Below are 24,578 nucleotides of genomic sequence, written 5' to 3'. Positions count from 1 at the left end.
TTTTCCCTCTTCACACTCCAGGTCCCATTGCTGTTCTCTTACTTTCTGCAGGTAGCCTTCCCTTCTACCAAGAATGGGCAGTGGAACTCAGATTTTAATGTGTACCAGAATCAGTTGGCTGACCTGCTTAAATATAGATTGCTGGGACTTGATAGTTTGCATTTCCAAGTTCACTCGTTATCCTAATGCTACTTGGTCCAGGGACCACAATTTGAGTTCACTATGCGAACTCCTTCAACACCCTACTTCATTGAAAAATTTCTCTGTACTTTCAGTGAACTTTTGATTCTTCTGATCTTTGAGAATTAATAATCTAACCTTGTCTTCAAGATGACTCCATTAGCAACCCTACCAATCTACTGACTTATGATCTCAATCATTTTTGTTCCCTTCACTTGCAAAATCCCTGAAGGAGGAAGGAATACTCACTGCTGCCATTTCCTCATTACCCACAGATTCCTTAACACCTTGAAAACCAGTTTCTAGTTTCAACATTCTTCTGAAACTGCTTTTATTGACCTCTAAGTTGCAAATTCCACTTCCTTTTTTGCTTCATTTTCATCTTATTCCAGTTCGAATAAGATGGAATAGTTGATAATGTTGATCCATTGTATTCTTGATATTCTTTCTTTCCATTATACTGTACTGCTGCTTCTAATTCTTCTCAGGCTCCTCTTCCTTCTTTCATCAGATCTTCCCCAAAGACACATCCCCTTGGCCTTCTTCTCCTTCCTCTACCCCTTCTGCCTTGACTATATGGTGTAAAAGCTTGACTTCTATTACCTTTACATATCACCTTTACATGGACAACTCCCCAAACTTCCCTCCGAAGCTCTAATCTATAATTTTTTGTGTGTGTGTGGGACGCGGGCCTCTCACCACTGTGGCCCCTCCTGCCAAGGAGCACAGGCTCTGGATACGCAGGCCCAGCGGCCATGGCTCACGGGCCCAGCCGCTCCGCGGCTTGCAGGATCCTCCCGGACCAGAGCACGAACCCGCGTCCCCTGCATCGGCAGGAGGACTCCCAACCACTGTGCCACCAGGGAAGCCCTAATCCATAATTTTTAATGGACTAGTTGATGTCTCTACTTGGCTGTCCCACAGTCACCTCCAACTGACCATATACCAGCTTTTCATTCTATGCCCTCCATTTCTATTAATGATATCTTCAGTGCACTAATCACCAGACTTAAAATTTAGCATTATTGGGCTTCCCTGGTGGCGCGGTGGTTGACAGTCCGCCTGCCGATGCAGGGGACGTGGGTTCGTACCCCGGTCCGGGAGGATCCCACATGCCACGGAGCAGCTGGGCCCGTGAGCCATGGCCGCTGAGCCTGCACGTCCAGAGCCTGTGCTCCGCAACTGGAGAGGCCACAACAGTGAGAGGCCCGCGTACCGCCAAAAAAAGAAAAAATTAGCATTATTTTTTTTAGATTATTTATTTATTTATTTATTTATTTTATTATTATTATTTTTGCTGCATCAGGTCTTAGTTGTGGCACGCAGGATCTTTGTTGAGGTGCGTGTGATCTTTCATTGTGGCATGTGGGCTCTTTGTTGTTGTGCACAGGCCTCTCTCTAGTTGTGGCAGCGGTTTTTCTCTTCTCTAGTTGTGACTTGCAGGCTCCAGGACGCATGGCCTCTGTAGTTGTGGCACCCAGGTTCCAGAGTGCATAGGCTCTGTAGTTTGCAGCACGCAGGCTCTAGTTGAGGTGCGTGAGCTCAGTAGTTGCGGCATGCGGGCACGTTTTGGCATGTTGCCCCGCGGCATGTGGAATCTTAGTTCCTTGACGAGGGATTGAACCCACATCCTCTGCATTGGAAGGTAGATTCTTTACCACTGGACCACCAGGGAAGTCCCTTAGGATTATTTTTTACTTTCCCTCTCATTTGCCACCTCACACCTAATCAGTTGTCACAGTCTGAAGAATCTTCCTACATAAAACCACTCTCATATAGCTGAAAGTTGGGTTTCCTTCCTATAACTCTTTTACCATTTTTGTTGTTGTCATCATAGCTAAGGTTTATTACAGTAATATAGCCAGTGGGGGGCTGACCCCTGGGGAGGAGACACCCACTCCACAGGAGCCAGCAGTTGCTTTGGGGGCCCTCCCTGGCTGTGGGGAGGGTGCACCACACTCACAGGAAACGGAGAGCAGAGGAAGGGCCTGTGGTTGCCTTTGCCCAGCAGCCCTGCTGCTCTACAGGGACTAATGTAGTACATAGAGCACATTTAAAATGGGGCCAGCATGGGAGATAAAACCATTATCCACCCTGTGATAACTAGTTACAAAAGTCACCCCTGGGTCAGACTGCTCAGGGAAGGCAGCACGTCGTGCGCAGAATCGAGCCATGATGAACGAGGGTGTCCAGAGGCTCGACTTGCCTCCTGGGCGCGGTCTGGGGTCAGGGTGACTGTGCCGGACACCGGCCGCTGCCAGTCCCCCTGGGTCCGCAGGCCAGTCCTTGGCCCCTCAGGCAGGCACTGGGTCAGCAGTCAGGGGTGGGTGGCCAGGCTTTCTCGAGGTCAACCTGCATGGCCTGCGGGAGCCACTCGCAGTACTCAGCCAGCAGGTATTTAGGGTTTTTTCTCCAAGCAGCCAGCAAGGCGTCTCACAGTTGGCTTTCTCGGCAACAAGGGCTCTCAGGAGACTGCCCTGGGCTGCAGTCTAACCCACGTCTTCAGCATCGTGCTGAGGCTAGACAACAAACAGCCCTTGTAGGAGGCCAGCTTGTGGAAGACCTGGGGAGACACCACAGGACGGGGAGAAGGCTCCGGGGCTCACATCCCGCCCATAGAAATATGGAACGCTTCATTAATTTGTGTGTCATCCTTGCGCAGGGGCCATGCTAATATTCTGTGTATCGTTCCGATTTTAGTGTATGTGCTGCCGAAGAGAAGAGAGCACTCTTTTACCATTTGATCTGTGCTTCTCTTCGTATCTCTTATGAACTGGGCAATCTATCATATAAAGTTATTTAGATACATATCTTAGCTCTTCTAAAAGACCATAAGGTCCTTGAGAGAGGAGGAGACAGTATCTTATGTCTTTTCCCCCAGTAGTGCTTAAAACTGTACCATAAGGCAGTACTTAGTAAGTTCTCAGTAAATGTGTGCTGAATGAATGAAAGCATCATGTCACTGAGACCTTTTAAATCCTGCATGTGGCTTGGGGGTATAGATTTTAGCCTTTGTGTTAAGAAAAAATGTTAGAATGTAAGATAAATTATCAATACACTGAAAGAGCTACTACATATGTGCAGTGAGTTCCTCCATTGGCTTTACTTACATAATAAAGAACTGGTTCCATTCCTTGAATAAATTACATACTAAGGAATGGCAGAATAGAGAAATGGCAGAGAGGTGGAGAAGAGACAAAAGTAGCAACAAAGATGTTTCCAAGAAGTTATGCATTAAAAAATACATATTCATTTAAAATTAATTTCATTGGGATATATCTCCTGCTTCATTACAAAAAGTATTTAGAGTGGCTTAAAAGAACAAATAAGATGTAATAGAACAGAAAAAGAAATGTCAAGGACAGTGTAAATATAATGGGGCAATAACACCAGAAGGAAAATAGAGTACACAGAAATGCAGGCCACAGAGTTCCATGTCATTAGTAAAAATGGGCTAAAAACTTGGCTCTGAGATTTCTGGAAGCCACAAGGGGGAAAAACATGATTAGTGGCAAAATTCCCATTGTTCATGAGAAAAAGCTTCATAAGTTTTCAGTAGTCACGTGTGTTATAGGAAAATATATTTTATTTTCCAGTCAGAGAGAATAATTTAAGCAGTTACAAATTAGTCACCTGGATTCATTATAAAATGACAATCCAAACCATCTACTTATTTTTAGTTGTTAGAGGAGTGGAAGAATCATCTTGTTTTATAATAACATGTCAAAAGCTATACATATACACTAAAAAGGGAGCAAGGACAGCATTGACTAGGTTTCGGATAAAGTCAATTTCAGCTGCTTTTTTTAAAAAAATTATTTATTTATTTATTTATGGCTGCATTGTGTCTTCGTTGCTGCACACGGGCTTTTCTCTAGTAGCAGTGAGCAGGGGCTACTCTTCGTTGCGGAGTGCAGGCTTCTCATTCCGGTGGCTCCTCTTGTTGTGGAGCATGGGCTCTAGGCACATGGGCTTCAGTAGTTGTGGCACGTGGGCTCAGTAGTTGTGGTGCCCAGGCTTAGTTGCTCCAGGCATGAGGGATCTTCCCGGACCAGGGCTCGAACCTGTGTCTCCTGCATTGGCAAGCAGATTCCTAACCACTGTACTACCAGGGAAGCCCTTCAGTTGCCTTGTTAAAGCACCTCTTCCAATTAGTGCTTTTCCATCTATTATAGTTAACATTTAGCCCAAATTGCATCCTTTATGACAACTTCCTCATGCAACAAATGTTTACTGAGGATCTACTATACTCAGACTCTATGGTATGTGCTGGAATTAAAGAAATGTATAAAAAGAGTGTCTCTACTCTCCAGTAGCTGAGAGTCATGTAGAAAATTTATAACCATCTTCCACTCCTATCATTATTCAAATAACCAATTGTCCATATGTGTTAAGTTAAATAAAACCATTATTTATATGATGGTTTTTACATGACAGTTTAATAATTTACCTGCCCCCCTCCAAAGTAATACCTCCAGCAACTTTATAAAATAAGTACTAAATTACCTGCATTTTACAGTTGAGCAACCCGAGGTTCAGAGAGGTTAAGCAGTACATACACTTAGGCCACAACTAGGAAGTGGGCGCTCCACTTTTGGCTCCAATTTCCATTCTTTCTTCATTGCAACACTTTTCTGCCTAGAGTTACTCACAGGAAATTAAATTAGGTCTTTATTTCAAGTACAGGACTGTTGTTATGAGTCAAGTCTTCATTTTAGAATTATAATTATTGTACAGTACATTCAATTCAGTGACAACATTTATTGAAAATCTTCTGTGTACCAGGTACTGTATAGTGCAACATTTCTTTACTAAAATATCTATGGAGATTAAAATAGCACTGAGGATTTTCAGAACCTAAAATTCTGATACTTTTTCTCCTAGGATTTCTTCTTGTGGTACAAAATAGGAAGAGACCAATTATTGCTTTTTTTTTACCTTGTTAGCTAAATGACATTGTACATAAAATGCATTTCATTTCATGGGGATTAATGCCAACTGGATTAACTATGGTTTCAATCTATCTGACAGCTATTAAACGTCCCAAATCAAAGCAAAATTAATGAAGCAGTAACCTTATTTATCTACAAGTGTCACCATATAAGGTTTGCAGGATAATAATCCTATTCTCCTATTATTAGGATATTATATTATATATATTATATAATATATATTATTATATAATATAATATATATTATATTAATAATAATCCTATTATCCTATTATTAGGATTATTATTAATCCTATTATCCTATCCTATTATTACAACCTATACGTTGTAAACTTTCCTTAATAGTGATGTTTTCTGTTGTCATGTAGCAAAAAGTTACTACCCAGGAGGGTCTAAGCACAGAAGACCTTATTAGTTAACATGTCCATGACCTTTTAGAGGGTTAGGCATTTATGTATAATTGCTTTTATATAATATGGCATTTTAAGCACTTTTGAATCCACTAAGCAACCATTCTAAATAGGTGAAAAATGCATACATAAGCCAGTTACCTAGTGGGGATAAATTTAATTAAGCCAGTACCCTCTACTACGAGATTACTACTAGATTGTGATTTGTGCCTTCATCACAGGCTATCCCTAGTCCTGAACAGTATTCTCAAAAATGTGTGTCACTAAGCTTGAAGGGGGCCAGGGAAGAAAATATAGATAGCTCAGCTGAAATCTGCAACTATTGTGTGTCTACTATCGGTAGGACTCTATAATCACTACCACTGAACTTTGTAAATATGGTTGGTCAAAAGTATCATCTTTGAATATCAAAGTTTATATAATGTAGATACTAACAAAAGAAATTCCACACCTGGAATCTCATAGACCACAAATAAGAAACAAAACTCCAGACTAGAAACAGGACAAGAACTTCCAAGGCAGTAGTGAGGTGAAGCCCATGGTTTTCCTTTACAAGGTACTTCCTTTCTATAGATTTTCTGAAAAATGACTGCTGATTTGCCTCTGGTTTCACACTTAAACATTGTTGCTTGCCTTGGGTTTGTGGCAGTAATTCTAATCAGAGGCTTTTACTAGCAATCAGACGCAAGGAGTTGGACTGCTTAGCCATTATTATGGTCAAATAGTGATCTGATTAAAGGTATTTGATTGATGCATGCTGAAGAATCTTTAATAATTTTTGTAATTTTTTGAGAAATATCACATTTTGTGTATCTTGGAACAACTATTCTTCAGCACAGTTTGTATTCCTGCCCTATTTTTATGTGAAAGCTAAAGCTATTATCTTAGATTGACATTCAAGATAGCTCTCATTCATCAGGCAGAAATGCTGATGTGAGGTAATTTTATTTCAAGTATCCTATCAACTCAATATTGTCACAGAGAGAAAACCTCCATCCATTAGAGCTACCATTCTGACTGAAAACATTCATGTTTCCTTGGGAGGCTCCCTGTCTTGGCTTTTTCAAGTCAACAAGAACATGGTTTTGAGCCAGCTCTAAAAGAAATGTCAAAGCACACCTACAAACAGTTCCAATAAAACTAAAATCTACCGACCTGTGATTTAGTAATGAAAATATTGCTAACTGGCACGTCATAGTTTATGGTTAGGAAATTTCATTTTATTATTGAGTGTAGTCCTGTCAAAGACTTAACAGCAGAAGAGAATCTGATTTCTGTCTGTCCTCTCCCCTCCACACTTTTGAACCCAAGTGGGTTTTGGTTTTTACTGTGTTACTCAAATGTTACTGTAACTTGTGGACTGTATACAACTAAGGAGGAATATATATACAAAGGAGTGAAATTTTGTTTCTTGCTATTCTACCTTGATGGCTATTTGGTCAAAAGAACCCATTCTTCAATTTTAATGCTCTCACCTTTTCTCTAACTGATTAAAATTTATTAACTGAATTTCAGCCATATTTTGCATGGTTTCACAATAAGAAAATCAAACTCTTGACTGTTTCAACTCCTAGCCCAGCTAACCTCCAAAATAATGCAGTTAGGGGCAGTGTAATTCCTAAGTTGCTGAGAAAACAAACACAAGAGGTCTTCTGGGAGGCAATATTGTGTAGTGGTTACAAGAGAACATTACCTCATTTAATCTTTATGTCAAGTTCATAGCACAATGGCTGGCACATAGTAAGAGCTAAATAAATATTAGTTATTGTTATCATTTCTCAAAATAAAATCACCTCCCTTTGGTAACTATTTTTTTTTCCTTTGGTAACTTTTAACACCTCTTTTTATCTATGAACACAGACACGAGGCTGATGCAAATCGTTCCCCGTCCTGGACTCTGTGACTCTTTATTTGGGTGCCACACTGAAATCACAAGAGCAAGAGTTTTAGTAATGGCACAAATTACTAATGTGGGCAAAGAATTGTATACCCAACATGTTAACTAGTGTACAGTGCAATGACAGGAGAATATTTGTGCAAAAATAAAAAAAGGAATAAATACTTTAAGATAATTTGAAACTATAAAATTACTCTGTCAAATTAAACTGGAAGGAAAAAAAAAACTCCATGGTTTTCACAGCATTATGAGGGCATTATAATTGGCTAAGAGAGAAAAATAGGCAAAATACTAAGTGTATCAAATTACTTGTGTGCAGATTCTAACAGGGAGCTCAGTACTTGAATGTCCTGGCTAAAGAAATGCCCTTTTCTACTTGGGAAAGTTAATGGTTTTGGAAGGAACACATATAGAGAGGTGAGGCAGGAAGGCGTTATCTACCTGGCTAGCTATAGCAATGAGATAACCTGAGGATCAGTGGAATGACACTGACAGATGGATAAGCCATGTGATGATAATGAGCAACTCAGAGATTTTGATTTACTTGTTTTACTTTTCATTTAAGCATCTATATTCAAGAATTTTTATGTAAATTATTCAAGGTTTGCATTCATTAGATCACTTAGGCTTGAGTGAAATGAAACTGAAAATGCCATTACAATGTTGCTTTTCCTTTAAATTCCTCCCATATTGAAAAATGTATACATCAGCTACAAAGAAAATTTAGTGGCTTCATTTATGTGATGACTTTGTGATGAGTTACTTGTATTAATAGGTTATTTCACTTTTTTCATTTCACAGCAAAATATCTGTGAACTTAATATTGTTTATAATTGTAATTGATATTTTCTTCAGGTGATAATTCAGGATGATGGCCCTGAAAAATTGGACCCCAAGTATTTTGGAGAGTTGCTTGCTGATCTATGCCGTAAAAATACAAATCTATATCACTGCTTATTAGAACATTTGCAGAGAATTGGAGGAAGGTACTGTAAATATATCATTTGCTTGGCGTTGTAGCTTTCAAACATTTTACAATACCCTGGTATTTTTTAATAGACTTTATTTTTTAGAGCAATTTTAGGTTTACAGCAAAACTTGAGTACTTTTAATGGGGAAACAGGCAACTGTATGAGCAGATCTGAGGAAATATCTCATTTTAAGAGTTAATGCACTTAATGAAAATCATTGAAGATATCTTACCAGCTATTTTGGGGTCAGTAAAGAATTACGTGGATCTTCTTTTCTAACGTACTTTGATGAAAAATGTAACCACTTAGACAAGGAGCTCCAAAAATGTGTGGCATACGATGACTTGTTTTAAGATATTACACTGATGATATAAGATACAGTCCCATTGCCAACACACTACTGTTTATCTTCCATTGATGTGTGCTCAACATATGAAGACCAGAGTTTAATATACATTTAGGGTTGTGTATTATTATAAATGTCATGTATTATTTTAATATTATATATTACATATAATGTATGAAATATAAATTATACAAATATCTATTTATAAGTTAATGTAAATATGTATATTATACAATAATATTATATAATAATATATAATACTTATTTAAATATATAAACATAAACAATTTATCAACTATTCATGTGTAGATGAGAGCACATTATGTCATGAAATGAATTTCATAAGCTATACTCCAAAAGTTGCCTTCTACTACATAGTCACATCATATATGTGGTCATCTGTCAGGCAAAATTTAGGAAAGCTCCATAAACTCAGAAAAATCTGGAGGTTAAAGGAAAGTCAGTATAAACTTCACCAACTAGGTTCTTCTACTTCTCAGAGATCTTTAATCTCTTCTCTCTCTGCTTATTACAATTCTGTTTATTAGCTCCCTCCTCCCCAACTTTTCTTGCTTTCTTATTCATGATTGCAACCATTCTCTTAGCATCACCCTCAACTGCCTTGCCTCTTTATCATATTGTCCCTGCCACTTAGCAAAATCCCAACTCTGGATCAGTCTAGCTCTCTGCTTTATCTATTGTTTTCTTTTTTTCCTCTATCCAGTACTCACTGCCCACTACCCCTAGAATTCAGACACTACCCCCCGAGGGCTGTTTCATTTACCCTGGTTTCCTTGGTGCCTAGTGTGGTAACTGATTTAGTGTGGTGCTTAATAAATATTTGTTGAATGAATGAATGAATGCCTTCTTTATGCTACATCCATGCAGTTGAGCACAGAGAAAAGCGCATGGTAATTATTAACGCATGGTTTCCATCTTCAGCTAGGCCTTCATCAGTGTTTTATACTAATCAATATCCTCTCCCCTTATCCAAACAACTATTTCACACATTCATTCATTTGCATAATGTCACTACCTTAAAATCTTTCCCTCATTCTGAGTACTCTATTATGTATTGAGTGTCCACTATTGTGCCAGACACTGTGCTAAGTGCTTTTTGAATACTATCTAATTTGTACAGTAACCATAGAAAGTTTCAAATGGACACCCAAAGAGAATAAGTTATTAAGATCACATAGCTACTAAGTGCTTGAGATGGATTCAAACAGTTTTGAGTACTCTTATACCTATAAGCCATGACTCAGCTTTTCTGCAAAGCCTTCTCTAGATACTGTTTTGTCTAGATGTTCCTCTTCTGTGTATTAATCATGTCTTGTGAATATTTCTGTTAAAGTATCACATGGTAAAATCAAGAGCATATAGAGACATATATTCTTAAGTACGCTGATTGTAGATGCAGGGTTCATACCCTGGGTTCATGTCCTAGCTTTTGTTACATACTAGATGTGTAATATCAGGCAACCTGTTTAACCTCTCTGTACCTCAGTTTCTTCATCTGTGAAATAGGGATTATAATAGTGCTTATTTCATAGATTTGTTATAAGCAATAAATGATTTATTTAAGACATGTACTTACAAGCAGCAGGAGCATCATGTGAAATGCAGGTCTGGAAACAGACCTGTAGAATCAAAAACTCTGGGGTAAGGCCAAGCAGCAAGCCCTCTGGAGGATTCTGATACATGTTAAAGTATGAGAACCACTGACCTAAGGCCACAAAAGTGGCAAATCTGGGACTAGAACCTATGGGAGAACCTTTTTACCTTAGGCAAATCACTTAACCTTTCATACTAGATATGTGTCTCTAAATTATTTAACATATTGCAGACACATTAAAGAAATTATCAATTTTTGAATCATCAAATTTGAAAACGTTGGAGGACTTAGACCAATTTTACATTGCTCAAATTTTGCCTTAGATCACTTATGTTTGTGTCACGTACAGGACAAGATAATATTTGTGTTTGGATTGCTGAAATCCAGTTCAGAGCACATGGCCTTGACAAAGTCGCTACTCAATAAAGGTTTATAGAATGAGAGTTAAATATATTCCAAATGTATTAGTCTCATACTAATTAGAAGTAGACAAAGTAATTGAGCAAGGGAAGTTAAATTGTTTTATAATGACCAACCAGGTAGAGATGTAATCTGGGGTTTTGAAATAACTCCCTGTCATTGAGGGTTTTGATAAATGTATATGGGTGACCTAAATGTGTAATTAAGCACTGAAAAACATTGAGTTTAATTTCTAGAGTAGCTAAAAATACTAAAAAGAAAATAGAAAGCTGGGGTCTCCACATTAGTAAACACTCCAGAGTGGAGAGGGTCTCATAAAATTTTGGTGCTTAAGAGTTTTTGTTTGTCAGAAGGTTGTCAGTTTCTTTCTCTTCATTCCACCCGCCTTTTATTTCTTCTTTTGTTTTTTTCCTTATTACATTCCTTCCTTCCTAGGAGGTGAGATGACATAGTGAGTGCCTCTCTTTTTTTTTTTCTGCCCACTGTAATTATAGTCACCATCACCTTGTACTGAATGGAGATATAATCCACAATGGTCTTTCCACCTCCCGCCTCTGCTCTCTTTGTTTCCACTCTCTCTCTCTCTCCCACCCCTTTGTCTCCACTTTTCTTCTCTTTCTAAATTGCAATTCAGCAATAAGTAGACTGGAAGGTCAGAATTAAGAAAGGTTGTCTTATGAAACCATTTTGGTTACATTTGTAAATTCCAGTATTAAGTGCTGTTGATTGCTCCTTGTTTGTTTCTTTGTTTTGTTTTCTTATTTGTAGAAAGAAGTAAGTGGCTAGGGACATGTGTACTAGGTTGGCATTGGAATTGGGATTTTAAACATAAAAGGTCTATTAATATTGTGATAATAATTCCAGTTAACAGTAATGCAAGACTACTATACCTGCATTGTGAGTCATATTTTAACTTCTTTTAGCTTCCAATATATGCATGCAGTTACTTCAGTAACACACTAAAAAAGTAGAAGATACTTCATTTTTTTTCGCTAGGGCCTCCCCAAAATTTATATTTTGAGCAACCCAGGAAATACCACATACATACATACAGACAATTGCACATATGCAGTCATGCCTCAGGAAATGAAATCTTCAGTTCTCATTCTCCACATTAGCTTGTGTATTTCTATAAATGCATGCGAGAGGTTTCGCACAGTGAGTGACCCACTTATCTCTGTAAGCAATATATTACTCATAAGCACTTACTTAGAAGGTAAAGGTAGGAGCTAATGTACTAGCTTATATCTCTAAAATATGTTTCTGTTGTACCTGACGATATGGCAGTCATATATCTATGATTTCCTAAGATAGTCTTACTTTAACATACTTTGTCTTGCTGTCAGAACATGTGTACAGTTTTTTGTTTGTTTGTTTGAGAAGTATGTTCATCGTATGTATTTTGGACCCAATTTTTCCACGAAGTGCAGGGGGAACAAGTAGGCAAAAATAAAGGCCTATCTGTTGCCACTGGCAACGCTAGAACTGTATCCTTCCCAGCTTTCACCATTCCCCAAAGGAGCCAGTGCCGGACTGGTATAACCACTAACAATTTGCTTGCAGCATTTGCCTACCTAACATGGCTTCACAAAGGGCCTTCCAACCCTCATGGACAAACCTTCATTTTGATGCTGGAAATTCTACTTTCCCACTAGAATTTTGGTGATGTTGCTTAAGGCTATGTCCCTATGTAAACATTCCAATATCCTTTTAAGCTTTGTCATTGCTATACATACTGTAGTGTAGATTGAATGATTAGTGTAGATTGCGAAGTCTTACAAGTTTTGGTTTTGACTAAAAGGGTATGAATAACTTAAAGACACTGTAGGGAGAAGCTGGAATCAGCATTAAAAGGGAGCAATACAAGGAGAAAAATAAGGTGGAAATAGAAAATGACTTATTGTTATTTGTTCACTCAGATAGTATTTTTTGCCAAACTGAAGACTTCTACATCTAGTCACAAATAAACTGGTGTTAATGAATGGTAGTAATTCTGCATATTATATTGGCTTGTTATTTGGATGTTGTTCATTTTTAATAGATTAGCTAATTCCAGGGAAATTAACTTTATTTTTGTCAAGTGCCATTTTAGTTAGCTTTAAATTTTTCATTAGGATTATAAATTTCACTTGATATGTTATATATCAAAAAGTAAGGTAAAATATTTAGAACACTAACATTTATATATGATCAATGTATATATTTTCCTAAGGTTGTCTGTTTTTTTTTTTCATTCTTGCAGCAAACAGGACTTTGAGTCTACAGATGAGGTAAGTGCAAAAAGAGTTGAAAATCAAATATAGTTGATAACAAAGCAGATAACAAAGCAGATACTTGCATTAATAATATTGTTTTTAGTTTGGTATTTTTATTAGACTGGAAACAGGTTAGTGAAAGAAATAATGATCCTTTTGCCTTTAAAATGATATAACCATTTATATCTTTGTAATGGCTTTAAAGGTGATAATTGTAAAAGTAATAATCATTCACACAAAAAATGTTTTATCAGCTGTCACCTTATGATTTAGCTTGTCTTTGCTTATGAGAACATTTAAAAGTTCATTGACTACATACTCTGTTTTACAAAACTGAAATCTACGTTAACTAATTAAATAGCAAATTTAGTTTTAATGTATTTCGAAAACTTGTATGTCCCATGCCAAATAGCCAGCAACTTGAAGTAAATATTTTCAAGTATCAATTCTAAATATTATGTATATACATTTTGGTAATAGTTACTTTTAATGGAATAAGTCATCAAATAGAGAAAGAACTGATTTCAAAGTAACAATCACAATGGCTTCTTTTATGTTAATTTTCATCTTTATTTCCAAAGTATTGACGTACTGCATTTGTTACAATAATTCAGTAAGCCCTAAATTGTCTTTATGAAGTACTGAATTCAATTCAGCTTCTCACTTAAAATTTGTTGAAGCTTCTTAATGTTGCTGTGGCAACATCATAATCTTTCAAAAGTCACCACAGCTCTATGCAAATTCTCAGTAAACCTTTAATTTTATTTTATTTACTCAAATTTTCATTATTTAAAAAATCAGCCTTTAAAGTGTCATATCTACCACCCAACTAAACTTCCAGTTGTTAAAAAATACATGGAAATAAAGTGGTAATGGGATTTAAGTGACTACCCTTTTGTTTTTAAGTTGCTCTTTTTAAAAAATAGAAATGGGACATCTGATTGATTGCCCCAAACTTCCCCCTAAACTTCCTGTAATTCAGGGTTCTTTCCATGGTGTATGTAGTACAATGATTTTTTTAAAAAGTAAGAACTGATAATGCTAGAAGTAAAGTTTGTGGCAACTATTACCCAGAAAGTGAAGTAATCTTCTGATATCCATAAAAACACGTCCCTCTCTACAAAAGTCTGCTGACCCTCTGATTAAAACACTAAAATGTATCTGTTGAAAGATAAGCCTCTCTTTTCTTACAGTCAGAAGACACCGAATCGTTGATTCCTAAAGGATTGTCAGAATTTACAAAACAGCAAATTCGCTATATTCTGCAGGTGAGATGGGGTCAAGAGTGGCTGTGAAGGCAACACTAACAAACCACTAGCCCAGGATGTTTCCTTTAATTAAGGACAGAAAGTCCCAAATAAAATTCCTATTTCACAAGAGTTGATTGCATTTTGATTAAACAAGGGTTGCATTATAGTTTGGTCAGACTATCAAACACTAGTATTGAATGACTAGCATTCAGGAAATCATTATAGAAATATTCCGGGCTATGGAATGCCCTTATTCTCTCCTCACTGCTGTAGCACAACCTGACTCTAACTTATAGGATTTGCCCTCCTCTTCTCCATTCTACTTTCTATACCTCCCTACCCTACCCCTGGCAGATGGAAAGGCCAATGACTTGATTTTCCTGAATTGTGGAATGCTAGAGACCACTGCAGCAGTAAATTCCCCTACACTGAAGGGAGAGACAGACCAAGACAGATCAAGATAGGTGCTAAAGAAATAAGACTAAAATGAAGAGTACATGTGTTTGCAAGAAAGGATTCTAAAGATACTCTAGTTTTGTCTAGTGAGGCAAATTTCTAAGTTTGATATTTGATCTCAAATCTTTGTTGATCATCCAGATATTGGACCTGACATCTTATCTGTGAAACTTAAATGAAATATTTTTAGTGGCACACAGTCTGTATTATAAAGAGACAGTGGTATGGGGAACACATATGCTCTGCAGAACCAGAATCTTGGATACATCCTTGATATTATTTCTGGTGGCAGGATGTCCATCCAAAGTGCATTCAAGGCCTATTTCCTCAAAAAACTCTGAGAATGTTTGCATCTAAGTTCCTGAGAAACATTAGTCTGTAGTTTTCTTGTATTTGCTTTGATTTTGGTGTCAGGATAATCTAGCATCATGAAATGAATTGGTAAATGTCTCTTCCTTTTCTGTTTTCTGGAAAAAAATGTATAGACATAGTGTTAACTCTTCGTTAAACATTTGGTATAATCCTTCAGTGAAAATATCTGGGCATGGATATATATTTTTCAGCAGTTTAAAAAAATTCTAAATTCAATTCCTTAGTAGTTACAGGTCTAGTCAAATGATCTGTTTCGTGTTGGGTGAGTTGTGGTAATCTGTGTTTTTCAAGGAAGTAGTCAATTTCAACTAAATTATCAAATTTATATGTGCATAACTATTCACAGTATTCCCTTATTATCCTTTTGATGTCTGTGGGGTCTGTATTACTCTTCCCTATTTAACTCCTGACACTAGTGATTTGTGTCTTCTTTCTTTTTTTGTTGTCAGTCTTGTTGGAGGTTTATCAATTTTATTGATTTTTTTCAAAGAACTATATTTTAGTTTATTGATCTCTATTGTTTTCCTGTTTACACTTCCATTGATTTTTTTTCTCGTCTGTATTATTTCCTTCCTTTGCTTGCTTTTGGTTTATTTTGATCTTCTTTGTCTAGTTTCTTGATATAGAAAGTTAGATTATTGATTTCACACCTTTTCTATTTTCTAATGTAAGCATTTAGTGCTATAAATATCCTCTCAGCATGGCTTTAGTTGTGTCCCACAAGTTATGATATGTATTTTCATTTTCTTTCAGTTTTATATATTTTTATTTCCCTTTAGACTTCTGCTTTGACTGGTGGATTATTTAGAAGTGTATTGTTTACTTTCTAAGTGTTTAGAGATTTTCCTATTGTCTTTCTGTTATTCATTTCTAGTTTGATTCCACTGTGGGCAGAAAATATACTCCATATGAGATTAATTTTTTTGAAATGGCTAAGTTTGATAGTCAAGGATATGATCTATTTTGGTATATGTTCCATGGGTATATGAAAGGAATGTGCATCTGTTGTTGGATGAAGTATTCTATAAATGCTGATTAGATCCTTTGGTTGATGGTATTGTTGAATTATTGTATTATGTATTCTTGCTCATTTTCTTCTAAGCAGTACTATCAGTTGCCGAGAGAGGGGTATAAAAGTCTTCAGTTATATCTATGGGTTTGTCTATTTCTCCTTTCAGTTCTATCAGTTTTTGTTTGATACATTTTGTAGCTCTGTTGTCTGGTGCATAAACATTTAGGATTGCTATGTCTTCCTGGTGGACTGACTCTTATTATGTAATGTCCCTCTGTGTTCCTGGTAATTTTCTTTGCTCTGAAGTTATTTTTATCTAATATCAATAGCACTCCTTTCTTTTGATTAATGTTTGCATGGTATATCTTTTTTCCCAACTTTTAAATTTCATTATGTATATTTTAATTTTCATTATCTTTGAAATGAATTTCTTATAGAAAACACATAGTGAGGTCATGTTTTTTCTTATCATTCTGTCAATCTGTCTTTTAACTGGTGTATTTAGACCAAGTTGTAATTATTGATATGTTAGGGCTAGATCTGCCATTGTGTTTTCTGTTTGTTCTGTTTTTTGTTTCTGTTTTCTTTGTCTTGCTTTCATGTGGATTACTTGAATATGTTTTAGAATTCCATTTTGATTTACCTCTAGTGCTTCTGAGTGTATCACGTAGTATAGCTTTTTTAGGGGTTGCTCTAAGTATTACATTATATACCCATAACTTATCCCCGTGTATTGGTGTCAACATTTTATCAGTTTCAGTGAACTGCAGAAAATTTTGCTTCTTTTATCTTTCTTTAACCTCCACATTTATAATTTTTAAAATATTTCCTCTACAGGCATTGAGAGCCACATCACACAGTGTTATATATATATATATATTTTGCTTCAATCTTCAAATATAATTTAGAAAATTCAAAAGGAGAAGGAAAGCCTACTGTATTTACCTATATTTTTGCTTATTGTGTTACTTCTTCCTTCTTGATATTCCAAATTTCTTCTTTTATCATTTTCTTTTTCTTCAGAGAACTTCCTTCAGCCATTTTTTTAAGGGTAGGTCTGCTAGTGAAAAATTCTTTTTCTTTTCCTCTGAAAATGTGATTTTCCCTTCATTCCTAAAGGTTGTTTTCATTGCATACAGAATTTGTAGTTGACAATTCTTTTCATTCATCACTTTAAAAATGTATGCCACTTCCTTCTGGCCTCTATGATTTTTCATGAGAAATCGGCTGTCATTTGAATTGCTATTCCCAATAGTTAAGGTTTCTTTTGCTGCTTTTAAGATTTTAAATTTATCTTCAGTTTTAAGAAGTTTGCCTCATATGTCCAGGCATGGATTTCTTTGGGTCTATCCTGTTTAGGGTTTGCTCAACTTCTTAAATCTGTGTATTTTTTTTGCTAATTTGGGGAAGTTTACAGCCATTATTTCTTCATATACTTTTTCAGCTCCCCCCTCTTTCTTTTTTCCTTCTAGGATTCTGATGACATGAATGTTAGATATATGTCATACTCCCACTGGACACTGAGGCTCTGTTTAATTTTTTTCCAACCTATTTTCTCTCTGATGTTCAGAACTCAGTATTTTCTATTGTTCTGTCTTCAAGTTCACTGATTCTTTGCTCTATGGTTTCCTTTCTGCTTTTTAGTCCATCTACTGAGGTTTTTGTTTTTGTTTTGCTTTTTAATTATTGAGTTTTCAGTTCTAAAATTTTCATTTAGTTACTCTTTATAGCTTCTGTTTGTTTTCTGAGATTTTCTGTTTTGTTGCTGAGACTTTCTATTTTTTATTTGTTTTAAATCTTTGCAATTTCTTGTTGAAACTTTTTTTAATTTGGTGTGTTTTTTAAATTAATTTTTATTAGAGTATCATTGCTTTACAATGTTGTGTTAGTTTCTTGCTGTACAGCAAAGTGAATCAGTCTTACATACACATATATCCCTTCTTTTTTAGATTTCCTTCCCATTTAGGTCACCACAGAGCACTGAGTAGAGTTCCCTGTGCTACACAGTAGGCTCTCATTCATTATCTATTTTACACATAGTAGTGTATTTATGTCAGTCCCAATCTCTCAGTTCATCCCACCCCTCCCTTCCCCTCTTGGTAACCATAAGTTTGTTCTCTACATCTGTGACTCTATTTCTACTTTGCAAATAAGTTCTTCTCTACCATTTTTCTAGATTCCACATATAAGTGATATTATGTGATATTTGTTTTTCTCTTTTTGACTTACTTCACTCTGTATGACTGTTTCTAGATCCATCCACATCTCTGCAAATGGCACTATTTTGTTCCTTTTTATGACTGAGTAATATTCCATTGTATATATGTGCCACATCTTCTTTATCCATTCCTCTGTTGATGGACATTTAGTCACTTTGAAACCTTTTTAAAATGGCTGCCTTAAAATCCTTATCAGATAATTCTAACTTTTCTGATATCTTGATGTTGGCATGTATTAACCCTTTTTTCTTACCAAGTTGAGATTTCCTGGTTCTTAGAATGAGTGACTTTTTTAAAATTGAAACCTGGACATTTTGGGTACTGTTTTCTGACTTTGGATCTTATTCACATCTTCTGTTTTAGCAGACCTCCTCTGATACTGAGCAACAGGGGAAGTAGGGGCATGACTTGTTACTGCCACGTGGGGGTGGAAGTCCAGGTTCCCCATTCTGCCTCTGTTGACACAGGTTGGGGGAGTAGCTCTTTGTTCTTCCTTGGCAGGTGTAGGAAGTGTGGCTCTCTACTAGGCTTCCACTGAAAACACCCTGGTTTGGATGGGGAGGTGTGTTGTGTTACTGTTCCCTTGTTGGCCTCTACTGACACTGCAATGTGAGTGGCCTCATTTCTGTTGGGCAATGATGAAAGTCTTGACACTTCACTAAGAATTCTCTGACATCACCCAAGCAGGGAGGTTGAGAGAGAGAGTCTATGTTCCCTTCTTGGCTTTTGATGGTTTGGGTGGGCGTAGAATAGAGTTGCAGGTTTTTTCTGTGGTGTTTGGCTGGAGTAGACTGGTTATTATCTAAATGCTATCTGCCTTGCTAGGCTGCCCTTTTCATGGTACTTTGGGTAGAAAGAGCAGGCTTTTCTAGGGACTTTTGTTGTCTGTATCCACTGGTGTTTCTTTGTTATTGGTTTGCCCAATACCACTCATATATGAAGCAAAAAGAAAACCCAGGAAATCACTTCCTTATTATTCCTTAGCTCCCAATGTTCTCAACCAGACTTCATTCTTCTTTTTTAACTTTCAGAGTCTTTTTATGTTTGTTTTATACATAAAGTGCAGGGGTTTTAGTTAGACTTAGCAGGAAAAATAGAGAAAAGTATTTCTGCTCCATCTTTTCAGAAACAGAAGTTGCCTGTTTTCAAAACCACTTTTCTTTGAAGAAATGAGTTTAATCTAGTTAAAGGGTTTTTCTCCCTCTTTAAATTTTGAGACATTTCTATACTTCAAGGTTAAACTTAATTTGTATTAGATTCTTCTCAACTCAGGCAAAATCTATGCATTTGACAACACACTTAGGGAGATGCAATTTATTACTTGAAGGTTGACTGTCTCATCTTTTCTAATCTTTAAATAGAGAAGAAAAGTAAATTTAAGAATTTGATGATACATTTCTGTCATGAGAAAGATGATACTTTATCATGGAAAAAATAAGAGACCCTTGTTTTAATAGCATAGCTATGATCTCTTCAGGTACTCTTCAGGGATATTGCTTGGATTACTAATGCATGTTATTGACCAAATGCCCTGCATCACTATTCTAATATTGCCATATCAAAAATGAAACTGTTAATAAGTTTGCTTGTAGGAATAGAAAAAATAAGATTATTATTACTTATACTGCCTATTTTTAAATGCTAGTAAAAATAAACCATCAATAATTTTCTTCCTCCAGATGAGGGGTATGTCTGATAAATCACTCCGGCTAGTGCTGTCCACATTCAGCAACATACGGGAGGAGCTTGGAAATCTTCAGAATGACTTGACAGTAACATTTATTTTGATTTTTCTTTCCAAATCTTTTCTAGATCCTAGCTTCATAACATAGGAATCAAAGCATTCAGTATACCTTTTTAAAATTTAATACAACACAACAACATTGTGCTCACCCAGATATAGTTATTTTCCTGAAATAGTTAATTGGGGTTGGGAGAGAGGAGTAAAGAATTATCCAATGTGAAAATGAAAGTTGGGTGAACACTTACTACTTAGTTTACCGCTAAGGTAATTTAATGCTTAAAACCAGGGAGTAGTTTGTAAAATTACAATAATCTGACTCTGATTCATAATTTCCCCTTTTCTGTAATAATAAAGCATACTTTGAATTTATTTGAATACTTGAAAACTTCTTTCTCTAAGAACTTAACATTTTCTATTTTAATTGGTGCTCTTCATGACATCAGCTAGATACATTCAGAATACTTTCCATACAATGAATAACTCCTTGGGGACTTTGGAGTGGGCTTTCTTGTTTCTGGGTTCTGATGAACACATTTAGACTCTTAATTTGAAAATTCACCACCTGCTGGGATTAACAAGGGTCTTTGTAGATTGAAGAAAAACATTAAAATAATTCAAAAGGTTCTGCTTCATTGTACTTACAATTAGTCAATTCATCAAAATGTCCATTGATGCAGGTTTTTAAATTTTCAATCCTTTGTATCCCATAGTTTGATTAACTTTTAAGAATTCCGTTTTATTAAACAATTACAAATGAAACAAGTGCTTATTTAAACCTTCCAATGTAAACAGGTCTTTGTATTACATAACTGTTGACAGGATTCTGTAATTCTGAGTCATAAATAATTTTGCTTCTAGTCACTGGAAAATGACAAGATAAGACTTGAGAAAGACTTGGCATTCAAAGAAACTCAAATAAAAGAGTATGAAGAACTCTTAGCATCAGTGAGAGCAAATAATCGCCAGCAGCAGGTAAGTTGACATTTTCTTTGATAATAAATTTGATAGTTTTTCATATGCACAATTACTAGCACATTGGAGTTATGAGATATAATCCAGAAAATTAAATATGATGGAACAATTTGTTCATATGGGAATTGAGTGGCTTTAGGTATTTCCAAATACTGAAGCCCTCTCAGAAAAATAGATAACCCCAAGTATTTTAGATATAAAGTATATACTATCCACAATTATCTGTTTTGTTGGGTGACAAAAATTGTATAAATATTGAAAATCTAAGTTCACTCGTTCATTTAATCTACTAATGTGTCAATAAAAAAGTTTTTGTAGATCTTAACACATGTTTGTGCAATGAATAACTGAATGAATGAACTCTAGAAGATTTCTCCAGATACCTGAGCAGAGAGGATTCTTAGGAAATCGTAATGAGTCTCTGAGGCCAGTCCATTCTTAAAATTCATTCCCATGACAGTCCCAAATTTGGCTGAGTTTTCATTTGTCACATAATCAGGCATATGGTCATTTTGGTGCCTACTAAAAGGCAGGTTACGGTATTGTCAAAAAGCAGCAAGAGTCAGGTTGCTAGATTGGTACACTGAAAATTCATCTGATCTTGATTCCTTCTCACTCAAGATAGGCAAGTGAGGGTAATGATGTCTTTCATAGCTGATTTAACTTACTTTTTTTTTTTTTTTTTTTTGCGGTACACGGGCCTCTCACTGTTGTGGCCTCTCCCGTTGCGGAGCACAGGCTCCAGACGCGCAGGCTCAGTGGCCATGTCTCACGGGCCTAACCGCTCCACGGCATGTGGGATCTTCCCGGACTGGGACATGAACCCGAGTCCCCTGCATCGGCAGGTGGACTCTCAACCACTGCGCCACCAGGGAAGCCCTTAACTTACCTTTTAAGGTTAAATATATAAGAAAACTGGGCATGGAAAAATATCAATATTTGCTTTGTTTCATTGAATTAATCAACTAAAAGCACTCTCTCCCAAAAAGTAGAATCCATTTGTCTTATGTACTGTGTCTTTACAGCAAGGACTTCAAGACTCAACCTCAAAATGCCAAGCATTGGAAGAAAACAATCTTTCTCTTCGGCATACACTATCAGACATAGAATATAAACTAAAAGAACTGGAATACTGTAAGCGTAATTTAGAGCAAGAGAATAAAAATCTTAGAGTGCAGGTATTCAAATTTTGTTTTAAATGTGTGTTATTGTCTTAGTTATATGGTTGTAATCCTAGCATTGGCTATATATATATATATATATATATATATATATATACATATACATATATCCAATTCATCTCGAGAAAATATGTAGACTGCTTTCTGATGATCTCACATGCAGTTAGGTCTTAACTCACTGCCATCTGAGCTGTATAATGCAGTTCCTAAAAATCACTCTCATTATTTCAATGTCTTGTTTAATCAAGTGGTTTTCATCTATTAATGTCTTGTAATATAATATGTGTTTCCTTCATAACAGTCTAACTACAGAAATTTATTTTGTCTTGTGTAGCTCTCAGAGACTTGCACAGGCCCGATGCTGCAGGCTAAAATGGCTGAGATTGGCAACCATTACATGGAGATGGTAAAAAGCTTAAGAATGGAGAAAGATAGAGAGATCTGCAAACTAAGGGTATGTAGATCCTACACTGCATAAATACACAGTTCAGCACAAACTTTCTAATAAGATAATGATAGTCTCAAGTTTAATGCTACAAAGAAAAATCAACCAAAGGTAGAGTTTTAGGAGTATGCCATAGAACCATTTCTTTAAATACATATCACTATGTAGGGAATATTGTTAAATTGTCTTGTAATTTAGCTTCATCTTTTCTAGGAAAGCAAAAGAAGACCTTAAGTGCAGGGTTGTTGATTTTTAATTTCTATTTATTTATTTATGGTGACAGGGGAACACTTTATGATCTTGCCTAAAGCTTGCTCTATGCAGCCAAGCAACTTTCAAGATTATCCAGTGAAGCCGCATTTGACTTCATAAATATCCTCACTTGATTTTGAAGGATGATAGCTAGCAAGAGTTTTGTCAAGCACATGGATAAGAACTGTTGAATTATATACCTGTAATTGGCATCAAAATTAAGGTGATATTTGTGAGAATAAATATACATTGCCTTATTTTGTCATTCTAGGTCAAATTGACTAACCCTTAATTTACTGATTCCTAATTGTAGTTATATAAACTCAAATATTTTAATAGAAAAACTGACCACAGTTTTTTCTCTCCAAATATAATGTACAGTCTTTACCAAAAATCAAAATGAAACAAAATAGAATTTGTTCAAAAGTCTGCTGATGTTTCTTGCAGATGTCCTCCACTGGTTTATTTTCCATCTGAACGTTACTAATAACACTTTAACCTAAACAGCCATCTGTGCACACATAATGCAGTAAAAAGGGAAATGGACAGGATTTGCAGTCAGAAGACTTGTCATAGAGTTGCAGCTATGTTGCTTAGTAGCTGTTGTGCCTTCGTGTCTCTGGATCTCATTTACCTGTTTTGTAAATAAAGATTATAATAATACTTATCTCGGAGGGCTGCTGTGAGGACTGAGATGAGTCATGCAGGAGGAATATGTTGTGAACTGCAAATTATGATATAATATTTGTTATTGAGTTTTCCTTAATTAGTATTTGAAGGAATATAAAGTACCTGTTTTCTTAGCTTTATTTTAATTCTTGTTGCCTAGGACTTTTACTTAAGTAATGCTTAAGCCTAAATAGTAAAGCCACCTTTTAAAAATGAGAAATTTATTGGACTTCCCTGGTGGTCCAGTGATAAAGAATCCACCTTACAATGCAGGGGACTCGGGTTCGATTCCTGGTCAGGGAACTAAGATCCCACATACCATGGGGCAGCTAGAGCCCACATGCTACAACTACTGAGCTCGTGCACCTCAACTAGAGAGCCCACGTTGCCACAAACTACAGAGCCCATGTGCTCTGGAACCTGCGCGCCACAACTAGAGAAGAGAAACCCCACATGCCACAATTAGGTAGAAGCCTCAATGAAGATCCCATGTACTGCAACTAAGATCCGACACAGCCAAAAATAAACAATAAATCTTAAAAAAGTGAGAAATTCCTAATTGGCATTTCAGTTCACATATTACATTCATAAAGCTCTTTAAATGTTTATAACTATTGGTATTTTGCTCTTCATTTCATAACTAGCTGTATGACTTTATGTCACTTAACCTCTCTGGAACTCAGTTACCCATTTTGTTAATGAGAATTATAATAATTCTTAGTTCTTTTTAAATCCTTAGACTCAATTAAATCAGTACCAAAAAGATGTTTCAAGAAGAGAAGGAAGTTGCAGTGACTTCCAATTCAAGATTCATGAACTGACAAGCTTGCTGGAAGAGAAGGATTCCCTTATAAAGCATCAATCGGAGGTAACAGAGAAGGGGTCAAGGTGGAGACAAACCATACAACTCAGCCCTGTAGGATAAATACTTCCCACAAACTATAAAAAGACATGTTTCCA

General features: G+C 36.2%; 1 protein-coding gene across 1 annotated transcript in view; it reads left to right on the top strand.

The window, feature by feature from the left end:
- POF1B (POF1B actin binding protein) overlaps positions 1–24,578 on the top strand; it is a gene marked incomplete at both ends in the record, with an annotated part of 100,400 nt that overhangs the window by 51,300 nt on the left and 24,522 nt on the right. The window contains 8 exons of the mRNA XM_082646847.1: positions 8,295–8,425; positions 13,034–13,061; positions 14,240–14,314; positions 20,035–20,127; positions 20,958–21,071; positions 22,097–22,249; positions 22,587–22,706; positions 24,358–24,486. Coding sequence (XP_082502973.1) covers positions 8,295–8,425; positions 13,034–13,061; positions 14,240–14,314; positions 20,035–20,127; positions 20,958–21,071; positions 22,097–22,249; positions 22,587–22,706; positions 24,358–24,486 — 843 coding nt within the window. The remainder of the gene's footprint in view (positions 1–8,294; positions 8,426–13,033; positions 13,062–14,239; positions 14,315–20,034; positions 20,128–20,957; positions 21,072–22,096; positions 22,250–22,586; positions 22,707–24,357; positions 24,487–24,578) is intronic.

This window comes from Grampus griseus, assembly GCF_964374135.1.
Source record: "Grampus griseus genome assembly, chromosome: X".
Taxonomy (NCBI): Eukaryota; Metazoa; Chordata; class Mammalia; order Artiodactyla; family Delphinidae; genus Grampus; species Grampus griseus.
The sequence above is the reverse complement of the archived record's forward strand: the minus strand, read 5'-3'. Positions and strand labels throughout refer to the sequence as shown.